Genomic DNA, 26,706 nt, shown 5'->3' with positions numbered 1-26,706 from the left:
TCCAGGCTGAAAACTTAAACCTTGTGACCAGTTCCCTTACACTTCACACATTGTAATGGTACAAAATAAAAATTCCTCCCTGTGCTTTATGACTTCTTTCTGGGTCATGTTATTGATTAAACACTTTTTGGCACCACCACCTCAAAATAATGTCCTGAGAGCAATAGAAAAATCACAAGATCTTTAAGTAAAAAGTACAAAAAGAACGCTTTAAACTAATTTACATAGTCCACACAGTGCAAATGGGTAATCATTCAAAGCATATCGCAAAAGCAACCCAACAGTCTATAAAGACAAAGAAAGGAGATATTCTTCAACTGCCAACTCAGTCATCTGATCTCAGCCCTTTAGCGCATACTTTTCAGTTATTAAATAAAAACTGAAGGCAGAAAGATGCACAAACAAGAAACTAAAGACAGCAGCTGCATCAAAGGGTTTCCATCGGCTCTGGCCTTCAGACTGCAAGGGGTTTTTATCCAAGTAATAAAAACTAGTATTATAATAACAAAAATGCAAGCTTGATCAGTTAATTCCTAAACAACTAATGCAATGTGCAGTAAGTAAAAACCTGACTGAATGCTAAAATTTCTATAGGAAATAATCTTATCTACTTCTTGAACCATGTGCTCCTGTGACCATATGTCAAAACAGGGTGCTATCTTCAAATGATGTGTGATAGGTTCTCACACACCTTTCTGGATGGTCATGGTCTAACCCTACTGCACAAGCAAATGCTGTGCAGTAGGGGAATTATTTACAATTGTGGTCAAAAGCTTATATACACTCCTCTTGGGGAATAATGTCATGATAATTAGGGGCTTTTAATGGTTTCTTTAACTGTTGATTGATTGAATGGTTGTGCAAAGGTCACAAGTTGCACCTTGACCACATGCTTTTGGTCATCAACAAGCTTTTAGCGTAATTCTGGATGGATATTTGAGCGCTTTTGTTGAGAAAATTGGCAGTGTTCATTTAAACTAACTGGTTTAAATGGACTCTGCTTTTAAGAGTATTCTACAAATTTTCAACAGGGTTGCGATTGGACCTTTGGGGAGGCCATTCCAGAAGCTTCATGTTAGCTTCTATTCCAAAACCAGTTTTGATGTGTTTTTTGATCATCTTTTCTATTGTCATTGGCTTATACTTGTAAGATTAAAAATGGTTTCCAAGATTTCTACCTTATTAGTTTATTTGATTTCATCTTTTAATGCGATTTTAGATATTGCAAACCTTTTCAAACAAATGTATCCCTGTATCCAAAAAAGCTCAAATGATACAAGGTCTCTATTGTATTCTGCCTAGTTTAGCAATCCAAAGAGGCCAGAATGCAATTCTGCCATTGCTCAGCTGTAATATTGTGAAAGAGAGAAGGTATGACAGAAATTACAGAAATGTTGCATGTATTTATTTCCCTTTCTAATAGAGAACTTTCACATCTCTGTTAGAAAGGGAAATGAAAGGGAAATGCATGTTGACAAGAAGACAAGACAGAAAGACATTTTCCCAAACACTTCTATACCACATGTCTTCCTGGAATAACAGCCATTGCCATGTATTGGATGTCAGTGGGAATACAGATTTAAGACACTTCTGTATTGGCTTTAGCAATGTCCATGGTTTCTATGTGGGATGGCAGGCTCCAGAGCCTGAGGGCAAAAACACCAAAGTCCTGGTTTTGTTCTCTGGCAAGAAAGGGTCACTGACACTGACAGAAACTGGAAGGATGAACTCAGTGACCTCAAGGTAGAATATGGAGTTAAAAGATCTGCAGTATATTATGGAGCCAATCAATGGAGTATTTGAAAACAACTAATACTGAACTTAGAAAATGATTTCACACATAACCAGTGCAACTGAGCGAAAACAGGATAATGTGCTCTCTTTTCTGTGCACCATTAAAAAAATCCGTTTTGAACCATCTGTAATCAAGGAAGGGTGAAACTGAACAGTCTTATTTACAGCAAGTTATGGTAATCCAGGTGAAAGGTGACACAGACAGATAACTGTTTCAACATTTCAGAAATATAAAGGCAATGCATGATGTATGTAGCACGTATGATTAAAAACAGAAGAGGAACAAAAGTGGATCCTTGTGGGATGCAACAGGTACTGGAAGCCGACTAGCTTCATCTTTCGATCATGACGTTCCTATATTTGAGGAGGGAAACCAGTGTAATACGTGACAAAGTTTGTGTTCCAGATATTTTTAAAGAACTTGTTAGATTCTATGCTGAGATCAAGCATGACTAAATAGTAGACTGACAGACAAAAGCAGATTATTATATGCCTTAAACAGAGAAGTTTTTTTCTATGTATGCTTTTCAAACCAGAGTGAAACTTGTCAGATATGGTAAAAGTATTTAAACATGGCTATAATTAGTAACTTCACAGTAAACTGAGTCACTTCATTTTGTTTTAAAGCACACAGTCAGCACACACTCACACAGTCCTATAGAAACACAACATGGACCCTGATCCCCTCAGTAACTATAGGCCTGTTTCCATTTAACACGATTTTAGAAAAAGCTTTGTTCTAATTGGGACTAACAAAGACTCCTTCAAGAAGGTGTGGTGGCGTTTATTACTAGTGTTTAATTATGTTTCTCAGAAAAGTGATCAAAACTGGCAAATTTTGTATTTGGAAAGATTATCTTCACTTTCAGATCAGCTTGTTCAAAGTTATGTACCACCTTACAAATGAACGACTGAGGATCTTAGTTCAGCTGTACTTTGAGTATTGCCAACAAACAGTGTGTAGTTTGTTCAGAAAGCAGGTGGAATTATTATTATTATTATTATTTTTAAAGTTCATCTCTCTACAGGATCAATCTGGAAAAGCTATGTCATATTTGTTGCTAGTATTGTGAAAACCAGTTCCTTTATCAGACGTTCAGTGGGACAAAGAGATGTGACATGTTTGCTCATGCTTGTGGTCTTAAGGCAGTCAGCAGATCTTATGACACACACATATCCGCCTACACACACACACACACACACACACACACACACACACACACACACACACACAATATTTACTGAATATTTATTATAACTATTTATTATCATCACATGAAAGCCAGTAATTCAGCTACATACTTTAATTATATGAGATAATGAAATGCAAACCACTACAACATTTATTCCAGGCTTCACACCAGCACAAAACAATTATATTTGTGTGTATTTCTTAAGCTTAAATGCAAACTATTTTAAAAAATTCTATCTGTTGATTGGTAGTTAGCAGACAATTATCAAAATTCATTATTTTACTTAAGAGTTATTAGTGAAAATGCTTGAAGGTGAGAAGAATTCGCGAATAGTTATATTGTTTGTGGTCTGACACAAAGGTGATCTGAGTGTTCACTGTCCTCCAGTGGTCAGAGTGCAATACTACAACAGTCCACATTCTGTAACAACTATTTACTACTGGAGGCAGCTGTTATTACAAGGTGACAAGGAGAACCAATAGAGCGCTAATGTAGGTGGGAAATCTTCTGAGGATATTCCCAATTAGTGTTGAGGATGTATAGCTTTAACTAAAGTAACATAAAAGTAAAAAACAAACAAACAAACAAAAATATCAATCTGACAGTGATGCAAAATTATAACAAAATATAATGCAAAACGTCACACACCACTCAGCTACACAAAAGTCAATCAAACTACATAGATACGCCACTATTCTTGGGTAAATGCAGGAGCATCAGAGTTTGTGTGAGGGTAATACACCAGGAAGGATTATCTAGCTTCAAAAACAGAAAGCAAAAATAAATAGCAATATTTAATGCTTATTAGAGATTTTCAAAATTGAAATTTACTTTAAACAATTTGGGCTCAAAACAGTCAAAAAAAAAAAAAACAAAAAGAAAAAAAACAAATAGGCTATTTTTCACAATTCAGCCTCCCATATTATCCCTGAGGAAAAAAAATGTGGTGTGAAGCATAAAAAAGAGGGTTTAAAAAAAAAAAAAAAAAAAAGCACTTCACTATGCTCTATGAGTATAGTGTTTCTGTCACTGGAGAACAACAACAACAACAACAACAAAAGGAAAATATAAAATGAAAAATTGTACACATTACATCACATTGTTGCCATTAAGAAATGCAAAACAGTAATCAGGTAAATTACACTAAACTGGCTATTTAATCACAACATTTACCAGTCAAGCACAACATTTTGTACAACAGGTACAACAGGTTGTACAACAGAAGTGACCTTTCAGACTGCAGATCAATGTTAGACTGAGCATTGGTCACAATAATAATTGAAAAGTACAACATATCATTTCCTTGTCATAATGACATAGGTCAGACAATATTAACTTTTGAATACATTTTGGTGTCAGACCAAAGCAGACCAAACCGACACAGTAATTATTGCATACATTAATCTTAAATGTATGTATGTAAGATAAGATAAGATAAGATAAGATAAGATAAGATAAGATAAGATAAGATAACTCTTTATTGTCATTGCACAGTCATACATAGTACAGTAGTACAATGAAATTGGAAAACTGTCCTACGTCGGCACTACATATAACACAACACGACACGATATGACACATCACAACGCAACAAACAACACAACACAGTATATTAACTTAGTATAAAAAAGAAGAAGAAGTGTATGTGTATTGCACACTGTTATTATTGCACATGTAATTCAGGAATACGTGCTATTAGAGCCCTGTTGCTCTCTGAGTGTGAGGGGCTGATCCAGCTTGTAATCATATGAACGACCCCCTCACTGGTATTGGTCCACTGTTAACATTTTCCCAGTGACTTCAACTCTACTGGTGAATATGATGTCAAAACACACGGTTATCCACGCCCTCCTTGTTAATATTCAGGTGCTGGTAGGTTTCATTTTTAAACGCGGACAGACGGTACATAAGTAAGCGTTATTTTAATGTTAGTTAAAGCGCGGTGAGACCCTTGCTAACGTCATTAACTGTAGCGTAGCAAATATCTAACTAATACTGGAATTGACAGCTCGAGGTGCACCGGTTAGTGTGTATATGTGTGTGTGTTTGCCTGCCAGCCGTCATCACAACAGTTTAGAAAACCTGCAATTTATTACTGCAAAGTTGGCATAAAAATGGCATCAATAGCGGCGGCGCATGAGCCAGGCATTAGCCCAGGCTCCGTACCGCTGGCCGATGCTTTAGTCCCGGCGAGTATATTTGCTCCAGACCGTGGAGGATGCAGCGACGACGCCGGGGATGAGTGTTTCGAGGATGGAGACGTGCTCAATGGCGAGCCCGAGGATCGGGGGATTGACTTTACTAGCAAGGTAAAGCTAAGCTCGCCAAGCTAATGCTAGCTGCTGCTGTCAGTGAATGAATGAATGAGAAAAATAATGCGCCTCTCCTCTACAGCTATGTAATTAACGTTTTATAGCTACGGAGTATTTTTAAGCACCAAATATAACACACGAGTGATTTTTCTGGACACCGAGCTGCTTTTGTTGACACTAAAAAGCTAGCAAGTGTTAGCAGCTCCAGCTAAAATAGCAGCGGAGCCCGGCGCTAACGTTAGCTGCACATAGAAGCACTTCTCAAAACAAGTGAATATGGTTCATCTGTTATTAACGTTTTGTGAACCCAAAACAAAAACATACGGGATAAGAAAGAACAATGAGATAATATGGTCGGCTTTCCAGGGTACCAGCTAAAATACCCGACATGTTTTGCCTATAATGTCTACCTATGATATATATTGTTGGCTGTAGCTATATGTGCTGTTGAACCATACTGATCAACTGAAAGTTGCTCTTAAATACCGGAACTTGTAGCATGAAAAAAGAGTTTTTGGCCTGACGTATTCCGGAATGTTTGAATGTAAGAGTGAAAGCAATCATGTCTTTGCCCACAGGTATTAAATTGCACGTTACAATGGTGTTTTTTGGTCCCATAAACACATTGCACAGAGTTGCATCAGGTAGGCAGTCCCTTGTTGACTTTTATGCTATTCTGTGTAGCAACTTCTCAATAACCCAGTCCACTGGGTACTATTCATCTAGCAGGCCTTTAACACAGCCCTTGTAGCTCCAAATGCATATCTCTTAGTATAAAGTATGATAGTACTATTACACTTGTAACCCGCCCTTAAAGGGAAAGCAATGTACTGCCACTAAGTAAAGTATGTTTCTGCTACTACTGGACCTAAACTACATTTCCTCAATAGTTCACTTATTTCATTTTGTATGTGTTTGTTCTGGTTTCTTTTAAAGATAGAAACAAAAACTAGCAAATAATAATAAAAAAATGTTTGTTTAATCAGGGTCCCCATGAGCATCACGCTCATCCTTAGCTACTCTTCCCAAGGTCTTACACACTCAGGCCAACATTCACAACAAATAAACATAAAACAAGCAGGTTCTTCTTATACAAATAGCATTGCACTTCAAGGTGTTTTTAGGTCCATATCAGCAGGGATAACAACACCGTGTTCATGTAACCTTGAGGTATGTCATGAGAAAAGAAGCAGCTGTGTTTGCATGTTGGGTGATGCGTTCGACCCTGCCATTCCCTTCAGATTTCTTTTTGCTTACAGGGTATGAGAGTGTCCTCCAGTGAAACTAAAATGTCCCAAATAAGTAATAATGTTTGGTTCAATGCCTGTTCTTTTTTTTTTTAAACAACCTTACCTGATGCAGTCTCTCCCGGGACTGTTATTAACTGTTATTAGAAGAAGAATATTTGATTTAACAATTTCATGGCCAGTGTTATTCTTTATGTTTTCTCTCTTCCCCTCTCTGGAACCCAATAGCTGGCACTTGTTAGCCCAAATGGAGAGCAGTATGATTCGTTACTTCGGCAGCTACGAGACAGGATGGAAGAGGGATGTGGAGAGACTATTTATGTGGTTGGAATGGGCTCAGGTGAGAGATATATAAAAGCCCTTGTCCAAATTCCAAGGATACTGTAGTGTAAATTACGAGTCTCTCTCTTCCACCTTTTCACCTATTCACTCTGTAACAGTTTGTAACACATCTGTTCTTGTTCTCCTCCTGTGCAGATGGTGGTGACTGGGGTTTGGATGAGAAAGATATGGAGGCCTCAGTAGCCACAGTTCACTCCATGTGTGAGCAGCTGGATGCTGACCTGATCCCTCTACGGGAGCGCAATGAGGCTGCCGGTTTGGTACGTGACTATCTGATACGGAGGCGTGTGGGTGAGCTGGACTTCCTGGAGGTCAGGTGAGCAGTAATGAAGTCACACTTACTTTCAACAGTGTGTTCAGTACAGGTGACATGTGTCCTGACCAGACTGTTTCAATTTTTTATCAGATAAACTACTGAAAAAACCCAGAGGCCCCTCGGGTGTGGAAAAAGTCAGATGCACACTTGGTACAATTACAGCTGAGAATTTTAAAGGAAATTTAAAGAAATGTTTATTTTAAGCTAAATATTTATAATAATAATAATAGTCATAAATCACCTTGTAGATGTTATGAATATTGGTACTCTAGGTGGTTTACAGCCTAGGTTTCATCTAGGAGGATTTTGGGAACAAATCATACAGACATACATAAGCTACGATCATGATAGTGTGATGATGATGGAAGATTTCTGTAATTAAACCAATCCCAGGGCCGGGTTCCAAATCCCTTACTGACTTTTGTCCAGTGGCTTTGACCCGTGTGCTGTCTAATTATATGGAGGGAGTGCTTAAAAAACACCTCACCTCAGCTATTATGGATCAGTTGGCCTGTATGCAGTTAGCATGCAAGTCACAAAGGAGCACAAAAGACACTGCACTGATACTGCTTAATACAGTTACACAGCAAACAGCTGATCAGGGAAGGATTATATTTGTCAATCTGACTTCAGCCTTTAATACAAGGACACATTTTATTGCAAGAACAAATAATAAGAGGGTAACAGTGGATTAGATATTTTGAAATTTATTGTTCGCAGAAGGTCTGTATTACTCATGCTGTCTAATGAAATAATTTGTAATACGGGGAACCTGTAAAGGTGTGTTTTATCCCAATTGTTATTTTCTCTTTATATAGATGATGTACAGCTACAGGATGGGAATATGAAGCTGGTGTAATATGATGATTATATAACTCTTGTTGGTCCCGGTCATAGGAATACCAACCCTGATGATTTTGCATCATTGCGTAGGTTGGAGGAATGCTATAAATCTCTCTATTTGTTGATTAACATTGACAACACAAAAGAGCCTGTCTTGAATTACACAGGCCCTAAAACAGGTCTTTCATTTTCTGTTCAGTCTGTGGAAGTCATTAATAGGTTTAAGTATCTGGGAAAACATTGTGATAAGGAATTACATTTTGCAGCTAATGCTGATTACATCAATAAGAAAGTTAGTCAGAGACTGTTTCTTATGAGGAAGCTAAGAGGCTTTGAAGTTAGCGAATACGTTTTGGAAAGAGTAAATGTCAGCTTGATTGAAATCGTCCTCATGTTCAATACTCAGTCTGGTGTGGTAGCCTGACTGTGGTAAGTAGGAACAAACTGGACTGAATCTGAATTGCACTCAGGTCAATGTTATAGAATGCCTCTGGCTTGTAAAAAGCTATATAGAGGATGATTTGTGCCAAATTCAATTAGTATGATGAATAATAAGCTGCAATATATTTTTACAACTTTACCAATGGTTTATGCATGTGTGTGTATGAATGTGTGCTGATAATTATCAGTTTTTAGTATGAATTGATAACTGACAGTTTTCCACCAGTTTGGACAATGAAAGTTATTCTGTTCAGTTCCATTCTGTTCCCTGAAGCATCCAGGGCTCTTTTTTCAACCTATATGGTATCCTTGTGTCTCTCAGGGTTGCAGTGGTGGGCAATGTGGATGCTGGTAAAAGTACTCTGCTGGGAGTATTAACACATGGTGAGCTGGACAACGGCAGGGGCTTTGCCCGCCAGAAACTATTCAGACACAAGCATGAGATGGAGAGTGGCAGGACCAGCAGTGTGGGCAATGATATCCTGGGGTTTGACCAAGAGGGACAGGTGAGTGTGTATGCTCAGTGCTTTACTTCTAAAAGAAGTGTAACTCTGAAAATGACTCGTGTTTTTAATGATGGTTCATATATTGAGTCATGAGGTGCTGAAATATGTTGACTGTTAAAATAAGTATGAGAAGAAATGAGTTTGGTGAGGTGAACGTTAATAGTAATATGGAGGATCTACAGAAAATGTTGATGGAAGATGAAAGACTGTATGTTTACATAGGATTTCTGTTATTGTACTTGGCTCCCAGGTGGTGAATAAACCAGACAGTCATGGAGGAAGTCTGGACTGGACCAAAATCTGCGAGAAGTCCTCTAAGGTCATTACCTTCATAGACCTGGCCGGCCATGAGAAATACCTCAAGACCACAGTGTTTGGGATGACAGGACACCTTCCAGACTTCTGCATGCTTATGGTCAGAAAGGGGGAGGGGGAGGGAAGATGGTGTGCGTGTCTATGTACAATATCCATGATGTCCCAAAAATCGTTTTCTTTTTTTTTCTTTTTCATACAAGTGTAGGAATAAAATTCACTTTTCCCTTCCTTTCCAGGTGGGCAGTAACGCAGGTATCGTAGGAATGACCAAAGAGCACCTGGGCCTGGCTTTAGCTCTGAACGTGCCTGTGTTTGTAGTGGTAACCAAGATAGACATGTGCCCAGCCAACATCTTGCAAGGTAAGCCTTCTGGGGTTTTATTTGCTTTGCAATATTTCCTTATTATGCAAAAAATACATCAGACCTTGAGTTGGCTTCTATTAGCTTATATGCTGTTTGTCTGCATTTTCACGTGCTAAAAAAATTACAGTAACAACTAAATAACTTGTGTGTTCTTCATTTCCTTCTATCAGAGACCCTAAAGCTGCTGCAGAGGTTACTGAAGTCCCCAGGCTGTAGAAAAATTCCTGTCCTGGTACAGAACAAGGACGACGTCATAGTCACCGCTTCAAACTTCAGTTCGGAGAGGTACTGGGTCTGTTGTTGCGAGATTCAGCAGCAGAAAGAAAATGTCTCACTGTAAGCTACGTGTGTTTGTTGTGCACCCCCAGGATGTGCCCCATCTTTCAGATCTCCAATGTGACCGGTGAGAACATGGACCTGCTTAAGATGTTTCTCAACCTGCTTTCCTCCAGGACATCCTACCGGGACGATCAGCCTGCTGAGTTTCAAATAGATGATACCTACTCTGTACCGGTACTATGAACACTGATAAACTGCTCTCCCTAATGTATTTTATCATGTAAATTTAATGCAAAAAAACAGGTCATGTGTTGTTTATGTCTTAGGGTGTGGGAACTGTAGTATCAGGAACTACTTTACGTGGGCTCATACGCCTGAATGACACCATGCTGCTGGGACCCGATCCTCTAGGAAGCTTCATCTCTATTGCTGTCAAATCAATACACCGTAAGAGAATGCCTGTGAAGGAGGTCAGAGGTGGCCAGACTGCCTCGTTTGCTCTTAAAAAGGTAGAGAAATAATAAAATCATCCACTGTCTAGTGCAGATGCTTGGCATTGCATAGGTCAGTTAAATGTTAGCAGTTTTTTTTTACTCATTAGGCCTTATTGCTGGTCTTGAAAAGTGTTATTCATCTTGATAATAGAAGGGCAGTGAAAATGATGACATGTTTTGTCATATGCTTCCTTCCAAAGATCAAGCGTTCGTCCATAAGGAAAGGCATGGTAATGGTGTCCCCGAGGCTAAACCCACAGGCAACTTGGGAGTTTGAGGCTGAGATCCTGGTGCTGCATCATCCCACCACAATATCCCCGAGATACCAGGCCATGGGTGAGTAGCAGTGACACGCTCTGTGTGTGTTTCTAGAGTCACCTTAAGGCAAAGGCAGGACATTTCAGCAAAGATTTATAGCAAAGTTTCTAAATGACATTGAACATTTGTATGTATAAATGTTATGGGACTGAAATGGTCATTTTACAACCACAGTAAGCATCAATTTTTTCTCCTTTACGTATATATTCCCCAACACTCAGTCCACTGTGGCAGCATAAGGCAGACAGCCACCATCCTGTCCATGAACAGAGACTGCTTACGAACAGGCGACAAGGCTTCAGTCCACTTCCGTTTCATCAAGACCCCCGAGTACCTGCATTGTGACCAGAGGCTTGTGTTCAGGGAGGGGCGCACCAAAGCTGTAGGAACCATCACTAAGGTAGCAAAGCCTTCTGGAAGCTGAAGGTTTATGTTGAGTTAATGCTACAGTGATCTGAGGATCATGAGCCAGGTTCTAAAGCTGTAGTTGGAAATAATATTAAGATTATGTCCAAAATGTAGAAATCATTGTAGGTTTATGTGCTCACAGATAGTTCTTTGGGACTAACGTGTTGTCTCATATCATTTTCAGCTGCTGCAATCCACCAATAACATGCCATCAAACTCAAAACCGCCACAAATCAAAATGCAGTCTACCAAAAAGGCGCAGCCGCGAAAAGAGGACGGCACCGTGGTGGCCGGTGACGACGTGGGAGCAGCAGCTCAACCGGCAGCCTCCAACTCGACACAACCGGTGAGTCACAAGTCATTAAAAGTACTAAAGCTGTATGCTGTATGTACAAATTCTGTGTGTGCGCAGTAGTGCAGTTCCTGCGTTTCTTCAGATTCTGATTACTTACCTCGAAGTTGCTGTTCTAACTTCTGTTTCCTCCTCCTCTTTTTTTCTCATGTAACATCTTGTCTGTGAATCTATACACTGCTTTGTAATATTTCACCCTAAATTTTAACTCACCCACATCACTCCTGTACACTCTCTCCATCTCCTTTGCTTTCGTGGCTGGCTCTCAAAGGGAGAGGGAGATGATGACCCTCAGTTAAAGGAGGGCAACAAAGAGAACAAGGTAAACTGTGTTGACAGAAAACAAAAGCAACAGTGAGGCTGAATTGTGGAGACTGGACTCTGGTCTTTGCATTTGTTGTTGTTTTTGGCATTGTGATGCAGTGCAGCGACTGCCTTATTGAGCGGTTTCGTTCTATCTACGTTACAGCCAAAGTCTGGAGGTGGTGGAAGGAGAAGGGGTGGCCAGAGGCACAAAGGAAAAGGCCAGAACAGCAGCACCAACCCCACAGCAGCGCCTTCCTCATCGGGGATAGGGAGCTGCTGAAAAGCCCACGGGTCCCATTTCTTCCTGTCACTCCACCAAGTGTCTTCATTCCACACACCATGAAGGAAGCAGATGTTTGGAGCAAGACACTCTCCTCAGTCTTATTACTCCTCGCCTTTTTTAGTTTTATTGGGTTTCTGGTTTTTTTTGTTTGTTTTTTTTACACCAGGTCCCGTACTTTTTATTTAATTATTTTTGAAAGGGAACACAGAGGGGTATGTCTCACACTAAAAGCATACACCTCCTAAGCATTTAATATCAGCTGCCTTTACCATTTCGAATGGCTTGGGTGATTGAAAGCAGTGTGGTTTTTGAGGTTAGCCTCACTCAGGATGATGAATATATTTAATTTTATCCATATTTTATGCGTGTCTGAAAACAGTCCTCTGGCTCAGTTTCAGGGGCAGGGAGGAAGGATAAACCCAAGACAAGGGTCCAATACCTATATTTACGAGCAGCTATTAGTGACACCCATGAATTCCCTGTGTATTTGCAATGATAAACAGTTGTACTATTTATACAGCATTAATTGCCTCTTAGTTTTACTGATTGGAATGATGTACAAAATGTATGCAAATCACAAATGTAGCAGAGTTGATTTAAGATTCTAGGTATACAGAAAATATAAGCTGTTTTCTTTTATAATTATTTATTTGACATGCAGAACATTTATTCTTGGATGGTCTTTATTTTTTGAGATAAGTTCACTTGCACACCTAGATTCAGTAGTATGCGTCATTCTTCCATCGTCGGTCTATATACAAACCTTATAATAGTGTTAGTACCAATACAGCACAGTTTCTCACTTCAGCAGCTGCTACTGATTGTAATACTTGCCGTACTTGCAGTGCTACTTGTAATTCTCATATCCCATGTGTTATGGCTTGTTGCTGTAGACATATTGTGACATTTTAAACCCCTTGCTACAAGAAAAGAACCATTAATAAACACAGTTTACTGAACTTTTCAACAGTGCTGGCTATTGTGTTTCCATATTTTCAATATTTCTGACATTATTTGCAGTAATATTATTTGCATGGATGTAACCCCTCATTTTCCATCAAGATGAGCCCGCACTGCTTCAGCTATGTTGAGGCCTGGGCTCTGGGAAGAAAAATCCATGACTGACAGCATTCTATTGTGTTTTTCTATCCAGATGTGCTTTTTTGGGGGGCACTGTACTCAAAATCATTGAGGTTGTTGACAGATGCTTTCCAGATGGTACTAATGCTTTATACATCCATCAATATTGACATGATCCCCTACACCACTGGCTGAAGTGCAGGTCAAAATCCTTACACAGTTGCCACCAGTTTCTACAGATGCCTGCAGACACTCACTGTTGTGCCTCTCTCCAGACCTCCTATGTACCAAACGTTTCAAATGTGCAGTTATCACTCCATCAGACCTGTTGCCACTGCCTTTCTGTCCAGTTGTTGTGTAACCCCAGGCTTTTTCTGCCAGTTTCCTTTCCTCAAAAATGGCTTCTTGACAGCCAGCCATTCTTGAGACCATTTCTGACGAGGCTTCAGTGAACAGTAGATGAATCAACTGCAGAGCCAAATGCAACTCTAGCCCTGTCAGGTCTTTGCTGGAATTTTTTAGTTCAGAAAAATTACTTTCAGATACTGTTCTTCTGTTGTCATTTTTGAGACCTGCCACTTCTTTTGTGCCCCTTTTGTCAATCTTCTTAAGGACAGATTGCACACCTTGCAAACCTTTGGCTGATGGATTCACTTTGTTGGCTATTTTATGTCTGCAAAACTATTGCTCAAGACCATTTCAGAAAAGTTTAAGTCTGTTTCATTGGAAGCAAAGTAAGAAGAAGAAATGTGGGGTAACTCAATGTTTTGCAAAAATGATTTGCCAGGAGAATAGCTGTTTTTCTTCAGTAAATCTTTAGTTAAATTTTGTACAGCAGGACTTATGGATTGGTGAAATATTATTTACTGTAAATGATATTAGTGAAAAGAAAGAACTGTTAATTTGACAATTAAGTAAAAAGTCATGTAGACCTAAGAAACAGCTCTAAGTATTTTCTTTAAGTCTAAGGGATAAAAATCAAAAGAACAAAGTCAAAACCTTTGTCTTAAAAACAGTAATGAACATGTTTCATTACATGTAACACAGCTCACTGAACTTGATACAGTTTATTTCTGGATGTTTATGTCAAAGCTAGAGATCAGTCTGTAAAGCTTTATGTAAAATACAGATAAAAAGTCCTATGTTTGAATTGCCTTAATGGTACATATAGTCACAAGCATATACAAAAAAACATTACAAAGTATAGACTTGTATGTGTAGTTATCTTTTATACATATATAGGTGTAACACAAATTATCTGCTTCATGTACATTATATTATACAAGACAGACGTTTTACTACCACTGCTTAGGTAGCACATATACCCATAGTTTTATATCACAACTTCACAAGGCTTTACTTGGCATGTGCAACATTTAATGAAGTATTTTGTGGAATTTGTGATACTGAGGTAAAATACATTCCACTTGAAAATAGTTTGTAACTTTACAGCTTTGTGTTTAGTAATGTTCTAGTTTGGCCTTAAATCTTTAAAGGATGATGAGGATGAAATTTAGGATAAGGTTACAAAAACTTGTGTTCATCATGGCAACATTATGAGCAGAACCAAAGAATAGATTGTATTTCTCACCCACTCATGCACCATGAGCTTCAGGTACTGGAAAAAAAAAATGCTGTTCGGTCATATGTTGTAGTCTGTCCTAGATGTACAAACTCTTTCTGTGGCAGGAGTGTGTAAGATGTTTATATAGATATATTAGATATATATGTATTTAAACCTTGCAGTGAAACCTCCAGTACTGGGTATTGATCCGTTTAAATTATGTACAATGATGTGCACATGCTTCAGCCAACACGAGCCAGTTGAGTTTCAGTCATTTGGGTGTTACCATTGTCCAAAACTGACACAGGATGAGAGGGTGAACCGGTTGGTGAAGTAGTCACTTCTTTTAGCAGGCTGACAGTAGTGTCTAGATTTCTTGTCTCTGCACTTTTTTTTAACATTTAAAGAACAAAAAAAAAAAAAAAAGGCTAAGCTATGACTTTGAGACCAAGTTGTAGGTTTCAGCCATTTTTGCTGCACATTTATCCATCAATGTCCCAGCTGAACAGGTGATGTTTCACCAACATATCCTGCACTCCCTCTTTCAGTGGCTTCTGCTCCTTTTCCTGGGACATAAATGAAATGTGCAATGCTTTTACTTGAAGTCAAAAGTTAGTAATGCATCACCTGACAGAAACACTAATCAGCAATTTTAATGAAAATATGTTTTATTATCTGCCTAAAAGAATATTGCCTTAATTAAAAAACAAAACAAAACAACACAACGAGTTACCATCTGGAGTCTGAAGGGGAAAAAAAAAATCATGATACTGACCGCACATGATGACTATAGTTTCGACAGTCAGCATAATAATATAGAAGTGAAATCAGTAGATCTCATAGAGATGCAGCTTTTTTCCCCCCAGAGGAGACAGTCTGACTTGCAGGAAGGAGATGGTAGCGTGTCACTAATAGCACTAGCAACTGCCATTTCTAGTCTACTTCTACAGTGGCATGGAAAATTTTCTTCTTTCAAAGATTTATTCTACAAATGTGCCACCTCACTCTGAAAATGAAGGGTAAAAGAAGACAAAGAACACTAATACCTACGCGAATCTACCGATAGTTTGATGAGCGACATTACCTAGAGATCCCAACTAAAGAGGTGATGCTGAACCAGCACTTCCATAACTTCTGCTTTCAGAATAGCAGACTTCTGAAACAGTATAAGTCATAATGTTTTTCGTCACTTAGTTTTAACAAGTCGTCCTTGATAGTAAGACTGGCTCACAACCGCTCTATATTGAGAAGCTGTCACATGCTCCTTGACTCACCTCTTTTTTGTCGGGAAGCTCACAATCTTGGGAGAGACTGAAGGCAAACTTTGACAGGACCCTGAAGAGAAAACAAGTTTGTTAATCATTATCCTGATTGATACACAGCTTCACTTTGTTTAACTTTTACCCTTCAAGCTTCTTTCACATGTATATTCCTGTTTTTACACGACTGAATTCTGTGTGGAAAATGCAAAAGATGGCTCGTGGATAAGATACAGCCAACTTCAAGAATTTAACACTCGGTAACCATCCCTGATTTGAGCAGACTGACCTGAGCTCACACTTGATTTGAACCCATCCGGGGCTACGAAGGAATGACCATGGGTGATACCATTTTTCTACAGCCGCCATGCTGGAGCACAACACCTCCAACCATAAGTGCAGCACCTGCTCACTGAAGAGAAACATGTTAAGATTCAAACAGACTCGTTATGAAAATATGATTCTACAGAGTGACTTTGATGATTTCAATTCTACATGCATGTGTGATGAAACTTACTTCAGGCCAACACACACAAGAGACCTAAACTTGACATCCATTTGGGCATGTGCTGCATCATGGCTCATGTTGACTGACTGCACTGCCTGAGAAGGTAATCAAAGGGAAACAGTCATGCACTTTATCAGTCCTCAGTGCTACACGGCAACTTTACAGACTAGAAGCTAAGCCTCATATTACTGACAAAACACTTGGTGATTAATAAATAGAGTGTTCACTCACTCTGTAAAGCAGCTCCTCTGGCGTTAGTACTTTTCCATCTTCATCTAACCTGGTAAATCCCAAAGACAACCACTTGTTACTTCCAAATCTCTACTAGCAGTAGTGCAAAAAGCACACAGTGTACTGAGCATACAGTTAACGGTAAATGGCCCATTTATGTTCTTAACAAAGCATCATGCAATGCTAATTAAAGTCAAGTGCATCCCTGATGGCCCCTGGAGAACATTACAATTTGGGTTAATATAGCAAAGAATAACACTTTCTGTACACCTCACCTGTAGGTTTTACACAGGACTAGCCTTGAGTAAACAGAATTGAAGTCCCTCTCTACCTCCCTGCTGGCCGCCTGAGTAAAAAGAAGATGATTTAATTTAAATTTTCAGTTTGACAGACCCATGTGCGATACATGGTACTATGATGACAAAACGTTTTCCTACCTCCTCTATGAATAACCACGGGTGACATGGCCCTCCAAGTATAGATGGTTTCTTCAGACCATGCTGAAAGATAGCCTTCAGAGCTGGACATAGAGTCCCTCTGGCCAGGTCTGTCACTGCCTCTGTCACAGAGTCGTCACCTGCTAGTGAGTACTGAAGACATGTACGAGATCGTCAATCACTGTTGAAAACACTGTATGATTTGACAGTCAGGACATTACAATAATAAAGAAGCAAAGACAAAACCGGGTGCATAGTTGATGACATCGAACACTGGAAGAAACATCAGCTAACTGGACAATTTCAAAGTGCTTAGCTTTAATTAAGAGAATAATGTAAGAATGTGCATACCTCCTTGCTCCTTTCATCAAGGATCTCAACAAACTTTGCTGGAAACCAGCCTGTTAAAGACAAAATTTATCATACAGCAGATAATTACTTACTGATCTTTTATATCAGTTGTTTCTATTGTTACATTTTACTTATTTACTTTAACTTGATTCCTTTTATAATTTTATCCCATATCTTTTACACAATTTTACTTATTTTGCACATTTTACTTATTATCACTTGTATAATTCTTTACTTTCTTTTTCATTTTTAAATGTGGAATGTAAATACATCTGCCTTTGGATCAGCTTTTTAAAATTTTAAATGTGCTAGATCAATAAAATTTTTTTGGCTCTTTATATTAAAAAATATATATATTATTTTTTTAAATCCCACATACCTCTAAGGCTGTTGAGTTCACCAACCCAGCAATGTTCGTCCTTTTGCGAAATAATCTGAGCGACAGAAGAATACAGCAGGATGAGACACAGAGACCAGACGGTGTTAAAGCTGTGCTTCTTTTTTGCCAGCATTTCTGTAAATTATGACTCACAGTGATGATGTCATTCTTTCTAAAGCCCAGTTCATCATCATCATGACGCTCAAAGTCTAGCAAAGCCTTTGCTCGTCTCCGTCGGTTGCGAGATACCACAAGAAAGTTTTCATGATCCCGCTGATGACTCTCCATGGAGTAGTCTGGAGTCAGATCCTAGACAGAAAAAATGGAACGGATCGATATGAAGTCAAAATGTGAGAAAATAATAATCTTAAAATTAATTCCACAATTTGGAAGTATTATAATGCTACAGACAGCAAATGAAAGTACAGCATGGCTGATGCGCTGTTTATTTTGGTTGATTGGTAGTTCAGAACAGGACATAAACACTCACAGTGCTGGAGTGGCGTGGATCCAGACAATGGAAGTGCTCTGCAATGCGGGTTATGGCCTCTCGCAAGGAGGCCACCAACTCAGTCTGCTTTATGTTCTTTGACTTCAAAGCTTCTGCCTCATCCTCCCCAAAAAGCAGGGAGGTCAGGGTGGATTTCCTGCGCAGCGACTGCCTCCTCACCACCTAAACATTTATCAATAAAATCTCAATTTTTTCCCCTCTTTTTGTTTAACAAGATTTTTAGAGGAAAGTAAATATACAACTCCTACTCTCCCTGTCTAAACCACATGGCTAATAAATTATGCCAATACTATAATGACTGACCTTGTTGAGATTGGTGTTGAGTGTTGTGTTGTTGCCATTGCTGAGCTGTGCCTGTTCATTTAGGATGTAGGCTAGGTGCTTGTGTCTGTGAGCTTCCAGAGTTTCTTGGGAGAGTGTCCCTGCTAGCCTCATAGCCTCCCCTAGAACTGCAGGTGCGTCTCTCAGCTGGCTCGGCAAATCCGAAAGAGTATTAAAAATGGATGCAGAGTTCTCTGATGACACAAGTTCCTCCTCCTGGAGTCAAGAAGTAAATTAAATAAGATTAGGATTAGGATGATGGCTTTATCTTCCATCCTAATTGCTCTCCCCCAAAGAAAAAAAATCTAATTGGTAACTGCACATACCGACTAAAGAAAACAATAACAATAAATGTAAAGCATTCAAGAAAAATACAAACTGCAAGAGGCTATTGAGATTCAGCAGAAGTACTGTGGCTAACCTTGATCTTGAGCATGCCCAGTGTCACCTGGAAAAGCACAAGTGACCCTTCATAGAAGAGCAGATCCCAGATTCTTAGGAGCAGACGGATATCCACCACACTGGCAAATGATGTCAGGAACCAGTGCAATGTGATCAGTGACAACTCTGGATGTTCAAAAAAAGAAGATGATGTTACCTACTCTATACAATGTACAGTATAGGGTGCAACTCACAACCCTTTTTCCACAACCCAAGGACTAAACTCTCATTATCTTTCTTGATGCTTGATCCTACCTATGTCATGCTCCTGCAAAAGGCGGTCAAGGGCCGGCAGGTACTGAACAATAAGTTGGCGGAGAACTCTCTGATCTGTTTGAACGCCCAGCAGAGTGGAGGAAAAGTAAGATGGAGGAAGAAGATCTTCGATCAGGGCGCACATCATCCATAGTGCATCCTCCTCCTCGAGAAAGAGCAACAGGCAGGAAACAACCTGGATGGATGAGACAGATATGAGAAACAATGAGAGCGTAAAGAGGAGAATACCTTCTATGCTGAATCAGCTGCTCTGAGTAATGTAACTGATCAGACAGACTCTCTATGTATGTGTTCTTACCATGCCAGTTCCCTGACAGTACCCAATGTCAGGGTAGAGCCATGCTAGGCTTCTCAGTACACGTCTCAGCCTTGGCACTCCAACACTGGTCAGACTATTGAAACACGCATTGGTTGGCATAGTCCGTAACAAGTCCTTCTCTATCTGAGGGACAAAAGATTAAGACGGGATCATCCCATTATTATTTGAAAGATCTTTAAGGATTCTGCAGAGCAAATGAAGAAAAATAGTGCAAAACACCCTAATGCTTGAAGTCTAATCTCCAAATGTGTCAGACAGATTTGTTGACTGTGTTTAGGCAGTACTTTTTGAACTTAATAATAATAATAATAATAATTACAATAATAAGTCTTCACACATTTATACAGTTAGGCATTTTACCTGTTTAGCAACTGTGGTGTCATCATTAGAGCTGTTCTTGATGATTTCTCTGTAAGAGATCTCAGAGGTCCTCTTCTTTTGAAGGGCTCCAGACAGACGCATCCAAAGCTAGGAGAGGAGGGGGAAAAAAAACGATGTTTCAGTAACATCACTATATAACTAGCTTGCTTTAACAGTATTTTAGACTTCTAGTCAATGCTACAAGAAACAACACTGATGGTAAAGCTTACCTGTGGTCTCATACTATGAGGTATTCCTCCTAGCACCAAGGAATGCAAACGCTCAGAGCGTGGAAGGACAGGATCAATAAGATCCCAGGTCAGGTCACCTACTGTGTGGTTATGGGTGAACTCCAGGTGGGCTTGCCAACGCAGTCGCTGCTGGGCGTCTTCACGCTGGGGCGAGCCCTCAGTGCTCAGCCAAGACTTAGGCTCCCCACCATCTAAGAGAAAGTAATATATTCAGCCTTAACTTCAGCTTTAGTTTGTTATCTGTGCAGGCTCTATATTAAAATTGTTATAACTTACAAACTCTTGGATTAAGGAGAACAAAATAATGGAAAATGGTACCAGCTACAATACTGTGGGCATGCACTGCAGAGATATGAAAGGTGCTTCACTTAAAACAAACTCAGCTGAGTCTCTAGGAGGACTGGAGAGAGTAGTCTCCTTTTTCATGAGTTGTCAACCAGCACACTTCAGAGAAGCAGAGAATTCTGCTTTCATCATTCATGACATTGGAACCATAATTGTGTGTATTTGGATTGTTTTTTAAAAATCACAACATTTTGGCTGATAGATTAACAAAACCTTTTTCTGGGGTTTAAAACTCAAAATACACACTCAAAGACAATTCAATAAATAGCCTTCTTCATTGTCATAATAGGTCAAGGCTGGAAAAACCCTGAGATCACATGCACTTCACCTACATAATAGAGCTACTATGCTCATATCTAAAAAAAAAAAATTTTCCCTACTGCGATTCACCAAATGATGATAAAAAAAGTTTTAAGATAAAAAAAGAATTGTCTGTGTGTGAATGAGAGAGAGCAAAAGAGAAGATAAATGAAATACCCTCTGTGTCCACCCTAAAGCCAAATTCATCATACTGGAGTTCAGGCTGCTGTGAAGAGTCTTTCTGCAGAAACAAAACAGTGACATGCATTTAATTGGTGAACATCTCATAGTAGAAACATGACTATATCAAACAAACGTGGCTATAAAGAAGTGAGATTAATGGTTTCAGTGCCATTAAAGGAGCAGTGTTTTAAACTGATGAGATCACCATGGTAACTTTTGCTGAACAACGTTACCTTCGCCCATACAGGCTACAGTAGGTGTTTTAGATATAAACCGGCAGCACAAAAACACATTTTAACTACGTTTTTCCTCTCAATTTAAAAGTAACCTCAGATACATTATATACAAACCTGTGGGTTATTTAATTGGTGATTTAAAAACTAAATATTTATGGTTAGTCGTAAATACCTGATAATGAAACTGGTAGAACACAGAAAACAAAAACGATAAGTCTACTGATATTCATATCAAACCAATACATGGATTATACACAATCAAAAACTTTTATTTCACTTTGATTTGGGCAAACACTAAAGGGAATTCCACCCCTCTTTCACTGTGGGACCATAACCTTGAATGCACTTAATTTTTTACATATATTCTTTATTTTCTTTCTTTTTTTTTTGTTGAAGAAAACTAAATAAAGATGGATGGAGATGTGTGACAGCTTTTAATATTTTTTTCTCAATTTCTAAAATCTGAAATGTTCGATTTCTCAAGAAACTTGTTTTATCAACAATGTGGGAAACCATATTCTTACTTGATGGTACTTGGCCAAAATGTCCTGGGGCCACATACTTGGGGTAAGAGCCGAGAATGGCCCACCAGGTGCTGGAGTGTAGGTACCTAAAAGAGAAAAAAGAAAAAGAAAAAAGGTCTTATTATATCCATCTTCATCTGCTCACACTCACACAGACCCACACACACACACACACACACACACACACACACACACACACACACACACACACACAACACACACACACACACACACACACACACACACACAATTACATAGCCAATCAGAGCCAAAGTTCGCAAAGAAATTACATTTTGCAAATATACCTGACATTTTGCTGATTGAGTTCAATATGGTGGGACACCTGGGAGTAAACAAGTCAGCTGATAGCCACTCTATAGGAAAGAAACAGATGCTGAGAATCAGTTGGCAGTTTAATTTCTAGATCGTCAACATTTGCATTTTTCAGAACGATGCTGAAGCTAGTCAGTCCTCCAGCTGACATAGAATAGAATAGAATAGAATAGAATTCAAACCTGTTGTGACACGTTATGTTTGTGGGAAAATCTCCAGACACATAAATGACCTTTACAACCACTAACCACATCAAATTAGCAGACATTATAAATGTGTTTGACTTCACTGTTTCAGTAGCAAATGTAATGTTTGAAATCCTTCGGATACCATAATCTGTTACTCAGGACCTCAGTCCATTTTGATACTACCTAACTGCTAAACAAATACACCATTCCTCAAAACAATCAAGTACAAAGAAATTGTTCAACAGACCAACAACAATGTAACAAGGCAGTGCCCCTTCTTCTAGAACGAACTTCTAGAACGAACAGGACATGCAGAGCTTCGGCACAAACACAGAGAGGAGAAAAGAAAAAAAAACGAGATAAAGAGAATTCTTGTTTCTCTCTTCAAGGCGATATGAGTGCTGTAATTACCAGAGGCTAACTATTCTACTAAACTCTTTGTGTATGTACAAATGTGTGTTGTGATGCTCTAAATGTAGAGCGCACATCTTGGGGTAAAATTAACATTCTGTGAGAAAACCATAAAATGACTTGCGCCTACAAACACACAACAAAGACTTAACATACCATGTATTTATGAGCTTTTGTCTGCAAGATTTTAGCCTTTGCATTAAAGCTAAAAAAGTGACTGTTTAAGCATATAAATAAATTACATGGCAAATATTGGCAATGAAGGGGAGCAAAGTGAGCCATCCCTCTACAGCACTGCGACAAATACCATGATCTCATCTAACTGTTGGTACAAAGTTGTTAACCTCAGTACAGCCTTTCTGTGTTTTAGATATTATCATTAACAATGGTGTTTCCACAAGCTAATATTCACAACTTTAACTCAGGTCCACACACTTTGCACACTATGTAACTGCAGTGGGTGAACCTGTCCTTCACCCACTGTCTGCTCCGGTATAATATCCACTCTAATAACAATGTAATAAAATAAAATATATAAATAAAACAAAAAGATTAACAAGAGAAGTCTACAGAGAGTCTGTATATGTTTTGCCCTTAAGGCATTCAGACCATGATTCTGCTCACTATAAAACAAAACAATCAACAACAAAATAAAAGGACATTTTTCTAAAGTCAGAATGGTCTAGAGGACACTGATTTATTTACAGCCTTTGTGTGTACATTTAAACAGCACTGTGCTTGGGAACAACCCAACATTTTTCTGGAGGATTTGTGATGAAATCTGACTTTAATGAAAAGATGCAGTTGGTATTTTTCCCTTTACAAAACAGAAAGCTAGAAAACTATTCTTGGAGTAATTGTGCGATGATTCTGGCTCAATTTTTCTAAGTAACCACTGCAGCATTTCTAACAAAATACAAGTCACATAGGCATATCAGGAAGATGTATGTGTAATGGCCGATATATGGTTATTGGACAACTTCAAATGTCCCTCTAAAATGATGGATTCTTGCCATTAGCATCTAAGAAGATTTCAAGTCTCAGTTCTGTCTTTTGCATACAAATAGTAAAACACTATATATGGTTTGTGTTTGATAGATGTTTTGTGGGCAAATGCAACAAACGAGTTGTTGCCCCACAGAAGAAATAATACAGTATATCAGTAAGACAAACCACTACTTGGAATCTAAGCAACTACAAGCCACATAACACTATAACAACCATAACCTGTGAAAAGAGGCTCGCCTGCATGCAAACACGCTGCCAAAATGATTCATTCTAGCAGCAGGCTTGCGGCATGAAGGGAGATTTAGGACTTAAGAGATGAGAAATCAATTTGAGGTCTGGAGGATGGCCAAGTGTTTTCAGGGAAGCTCTGTCTAACTGAGGGAGGCCTGGGATTTTAGAGCTTCTCCTTTACAAGAACATTAACAGTTTAATCACCTGCCAAAGAAAACCAAACATTACAAAATCCATCCTGCAAACTGTTGCACATATCAGTAATCTGACAGCAAAATTCGTCCGCAAACCTGAAACAAACATTACGAGCAAGTTCTGAGTAACCCACTATGAATCCTTATTCTCGGAGTCATCGCAGAATGCGCTCTATACTACAAAGAAGAACACCAAGTTTGCAAACACGGATACATAAAATACGATTGTGACTCTGCATGTGATTAATAAAACACATCGAGTATTTTAGATTTTGTCGAGAAAGGCAAAACTTGGGCAGAAACAAGTCACAACTTTCAGGAAATGAACAGAACTAAGGTGACTTGGAAGTTAATGCTCTCACATGCATGTGATAAATGGAAATCATTAACTTGTTACAGTTTTGTTCTCCCAAGGATGTAAACAGCACAGACAAATCAAATCACTTCATCTGAGGACCTTCCTGGACCTATAACAAAGGGTCTTTCATGCTTTTTTCCTCTCCAAACAAAATAACATCCTTTTCACTGCGGAGGTGTGGCTGTACTCACAAGTGTTTGCACACACACTGGTCAACACCCTGTTGTAAGAACACCAACAAGCAACATCCTGCTGTGCAAACAGGCCAAGAGTATGCATCGTGCACAGCAAAGCCCTTCCTTTTAAACACTGTAAGGAAGCTCTTACTTCTACTCTAATTAGAGTTTGTGCTGCCCCGTCAGCATGCCCAATCAGCTCTACCCACTCCACTTCCCCTTACACCTCCCCCAGCTGTCCCTTTCACTAACCACAACATTGGTGACTCATGTCGCCTCCTCACCAAAGGAAGAAGAAAAAAAAAAGGGTGTCGGTGTATGCCAGAGCATCTCTGCCTTGTGCCCAACAAATCTAGCTTTGGCTGAAGAATGACAGGCGCACACCTTCAGTCTCCTTGGCAGTCCATCTGTGTGTGTCTCCCCTCTTACACACTGGCATGCATCGCATCTAATTATAGTCTCAGTTAGACTTACGCACACATACACGCAAAGGGATGCTCGTGGAAGGCCACTTCTTTGAGTGAAAGTGCTGGAAACTCCCGTCTAAATACTCTTACTTCCTCGTTTCAATGGAGTGTAAGGCAAGAACCTGCAGGGAATAGGCGCTGTATGACAAAAAAGCACTGCATCACTCTTGTCAACATCTATCTGCAACACCTAAGCTCTGTTGTCAGTAAGCCACAAGGTTATGCATAAGGCAACAAGTGACTCTCCTGCGTCTGATAGCACTACGAGGCACGTTTGAGTGTAGACTGCAGCATCTGTCAGCTTTGTATGTGTCATCGTTAAACCGTTCAGCTGACCCAGAAATGCTGAAACGTTGATGGTAGACCACACGTGATGTTACCGACTCACTCACACACACACACACACAAATCTCACTGAATATTCTGTTTTTTATTAACTTAAAGATATGTATGAAGCACAATGCTCAGAAATGATTCAATTATTGTTACGTCAAACCCCCAGCTGACGTCAGTTGCAGATACGAGACAATAACACAACATTTTCTTTCCTTAAAAAACACCCCCATCAGGGACAACACATTTGGTCAACACCACAAATGTTATCAAACAATAAGCCATGAAATTTAACGCTCATACATTCATATTGACTTGTCAGCTGTTAGCCAAACATGCTACGTTTAGCTTTTAGCTAGTAGTTAGGTGCAAAACGGTGTACCACGGAAGGCCTGTCCGATTAACTTACCGTGACATTATTCTAGCGAACGCACGCTAAGGTTTCTGGAGGACGTGCCTCTTCGTTTTTCCCCTATAGTTTTAAAGAGAAAACGCCATATGCTATGCCATCTCTCGCCTCGGACGTAAGACTTCCCAATACTGTGCACCTGCTAGTGGCGACGTGTAACTCCGACGTATTCTTACGCCCTGTAAGGCTTTCCCAGTTCCTTTTCCATCGTGGGAAGTAGCGCCAGATCCCGGAACTACAATTCTCAGTCAAAAATATCCTTCCGCAGGTGGGGAGTAGGTGACGCAGGCACACGACGTATCTCTTTTTTGTTCCATTCATTCATTCATTCTTTTTTTTTCTTTTTTTTTTTGGTACTCCCTTACCTCATTCAGACCAGCTATGAAAACAACCAGACACGTTTCAGAACAGTGCTAGTCATGACGGGTCAACCAGTAGCTGTTATGGGAGCTTGTGCTAACTCCAATTGCTTGAGTTGTTTTTTTTGTTGTTGTTGTTGTTTTTTTGTTGTTTTTTTCAAATAAACCTCTTTAAAAAATAGGTCAAGACAGAAACTGCAAATGAGAAACCTCAACTGTCACTGCATATATCACTGTTATTTCACAGTAAT

At 39.3% G+C, this 26,706-nt stretch overlaps 2 protein-coding genes across 3 annotated transcripts; one reads left to right on the top strand and one right to left on the bottom strand.

Moving 5' to 3' along the window:
* Positions 1-4,795: 4,795 nt before the first annotated feature.
* On the top strand, positions 4,796-13,081 carry gtpbp1 (GTP binding protein 1). 2 transcript variants are annotated; one of them, XM_005946469.3, is made up of 14 exons: positions 4,796-5,296; positions 6,775-6,886; positions 7,024-7,204; positions 8,811-8,994; positions 9,245-9,409; positions 9,546-9,669; positions 9,843-9,957; positions 10,041-10,185; positions 10,278-10,460; positions 10,646-10,781; positions 10,985-11,163; positions 11,356-11,517; positions 11,795-11,845; positions 11,993-13,081. In XM_005946469.3, exons 1-14 carry the CDS (start codon positions 5,102-5,104, stop codon positions 12,107-12,109), a joined length of 2,049 nt encoding a protein of 682 aa, XP_005946531.1. In that variant the 5' UTR covers positions 4,796-5,101; the 3' UTR covers positions 12,110-13,081. The 2 variants fall into 2 exon arrangements, with proteins under 2 accessions (XP_005946531.1, XP_005946532.1); XM_005946470.3 differs by lacking the exon at positions 11,795-11,845 and having other exon boundaries at positions 4,799-5,296.
* Positions 13,082-14,814: 1,733 nt separating this feature from the next.
* sgsm3 (small G protein signaling modulator 3) lies at positions 14,815-26,339 on the bottom strand. The gene is made up of 21 exons (XM_042213278.1): positions 26,097-26,339; positions 22,294-22,362; positions 21,989-22,074; positions 21,223-21,286; positions 20,380-20,591; positions 20,150-20,257; positions 19,769-19,912; positions 19,450-19,645; positions 19,175-19,320; positions 18,736-18,969; positions 18,412-18,594; positions 18,075-18,230; positions 17,922-17,976; positions 17,543-17,592; positions 17,192-17,344; positions 17,030-17,100; positions 16,755-16,803; positions 16,533-16,618; positions 16,305-16,427; positions 16,031-16,091; positions 14,815-15,322 (listed from the first exon to the last, which is right to left on the bottom strand). The coding sequence occupies exons 2-21, from the start codon at positions 22,298-22,300 to the stop codon at positions 15,239-15,241; spliced, it is 2,268 nt and encodes a 755-aa protein (XP_042069212.1). The 5' UTR covers positions 22,301-22,362; positions 26,097-26,339; the 3' UTR covers positions 14,815-15,238.
* Positions 26,340-26,706: the final 367 nt, after the last annotated feature.

The sequence above is a fragment of the Haplochromis burtoni genome, unplaced genomic scaffold (assembly GCF_018398535.1).
Source record: "Haplochromis burtoni strain Fernald_Lab_line unplaced genomic scaffold, NCSU_Asbu1 Contig_431, whole genome shotgun sequence".
Taxonomy (NCBI): domain Eukaryota; kingdom Metazoa; phylum Chordata; class Actinopteri; order Cichliformes; family Cichlidae; genus Haplochromis; species Haplochromis burtoni.
Note: the sequence above shows the minus strand (reverse complement) of the source record. Positions and strands in the feature narration are given on the sequence as shown.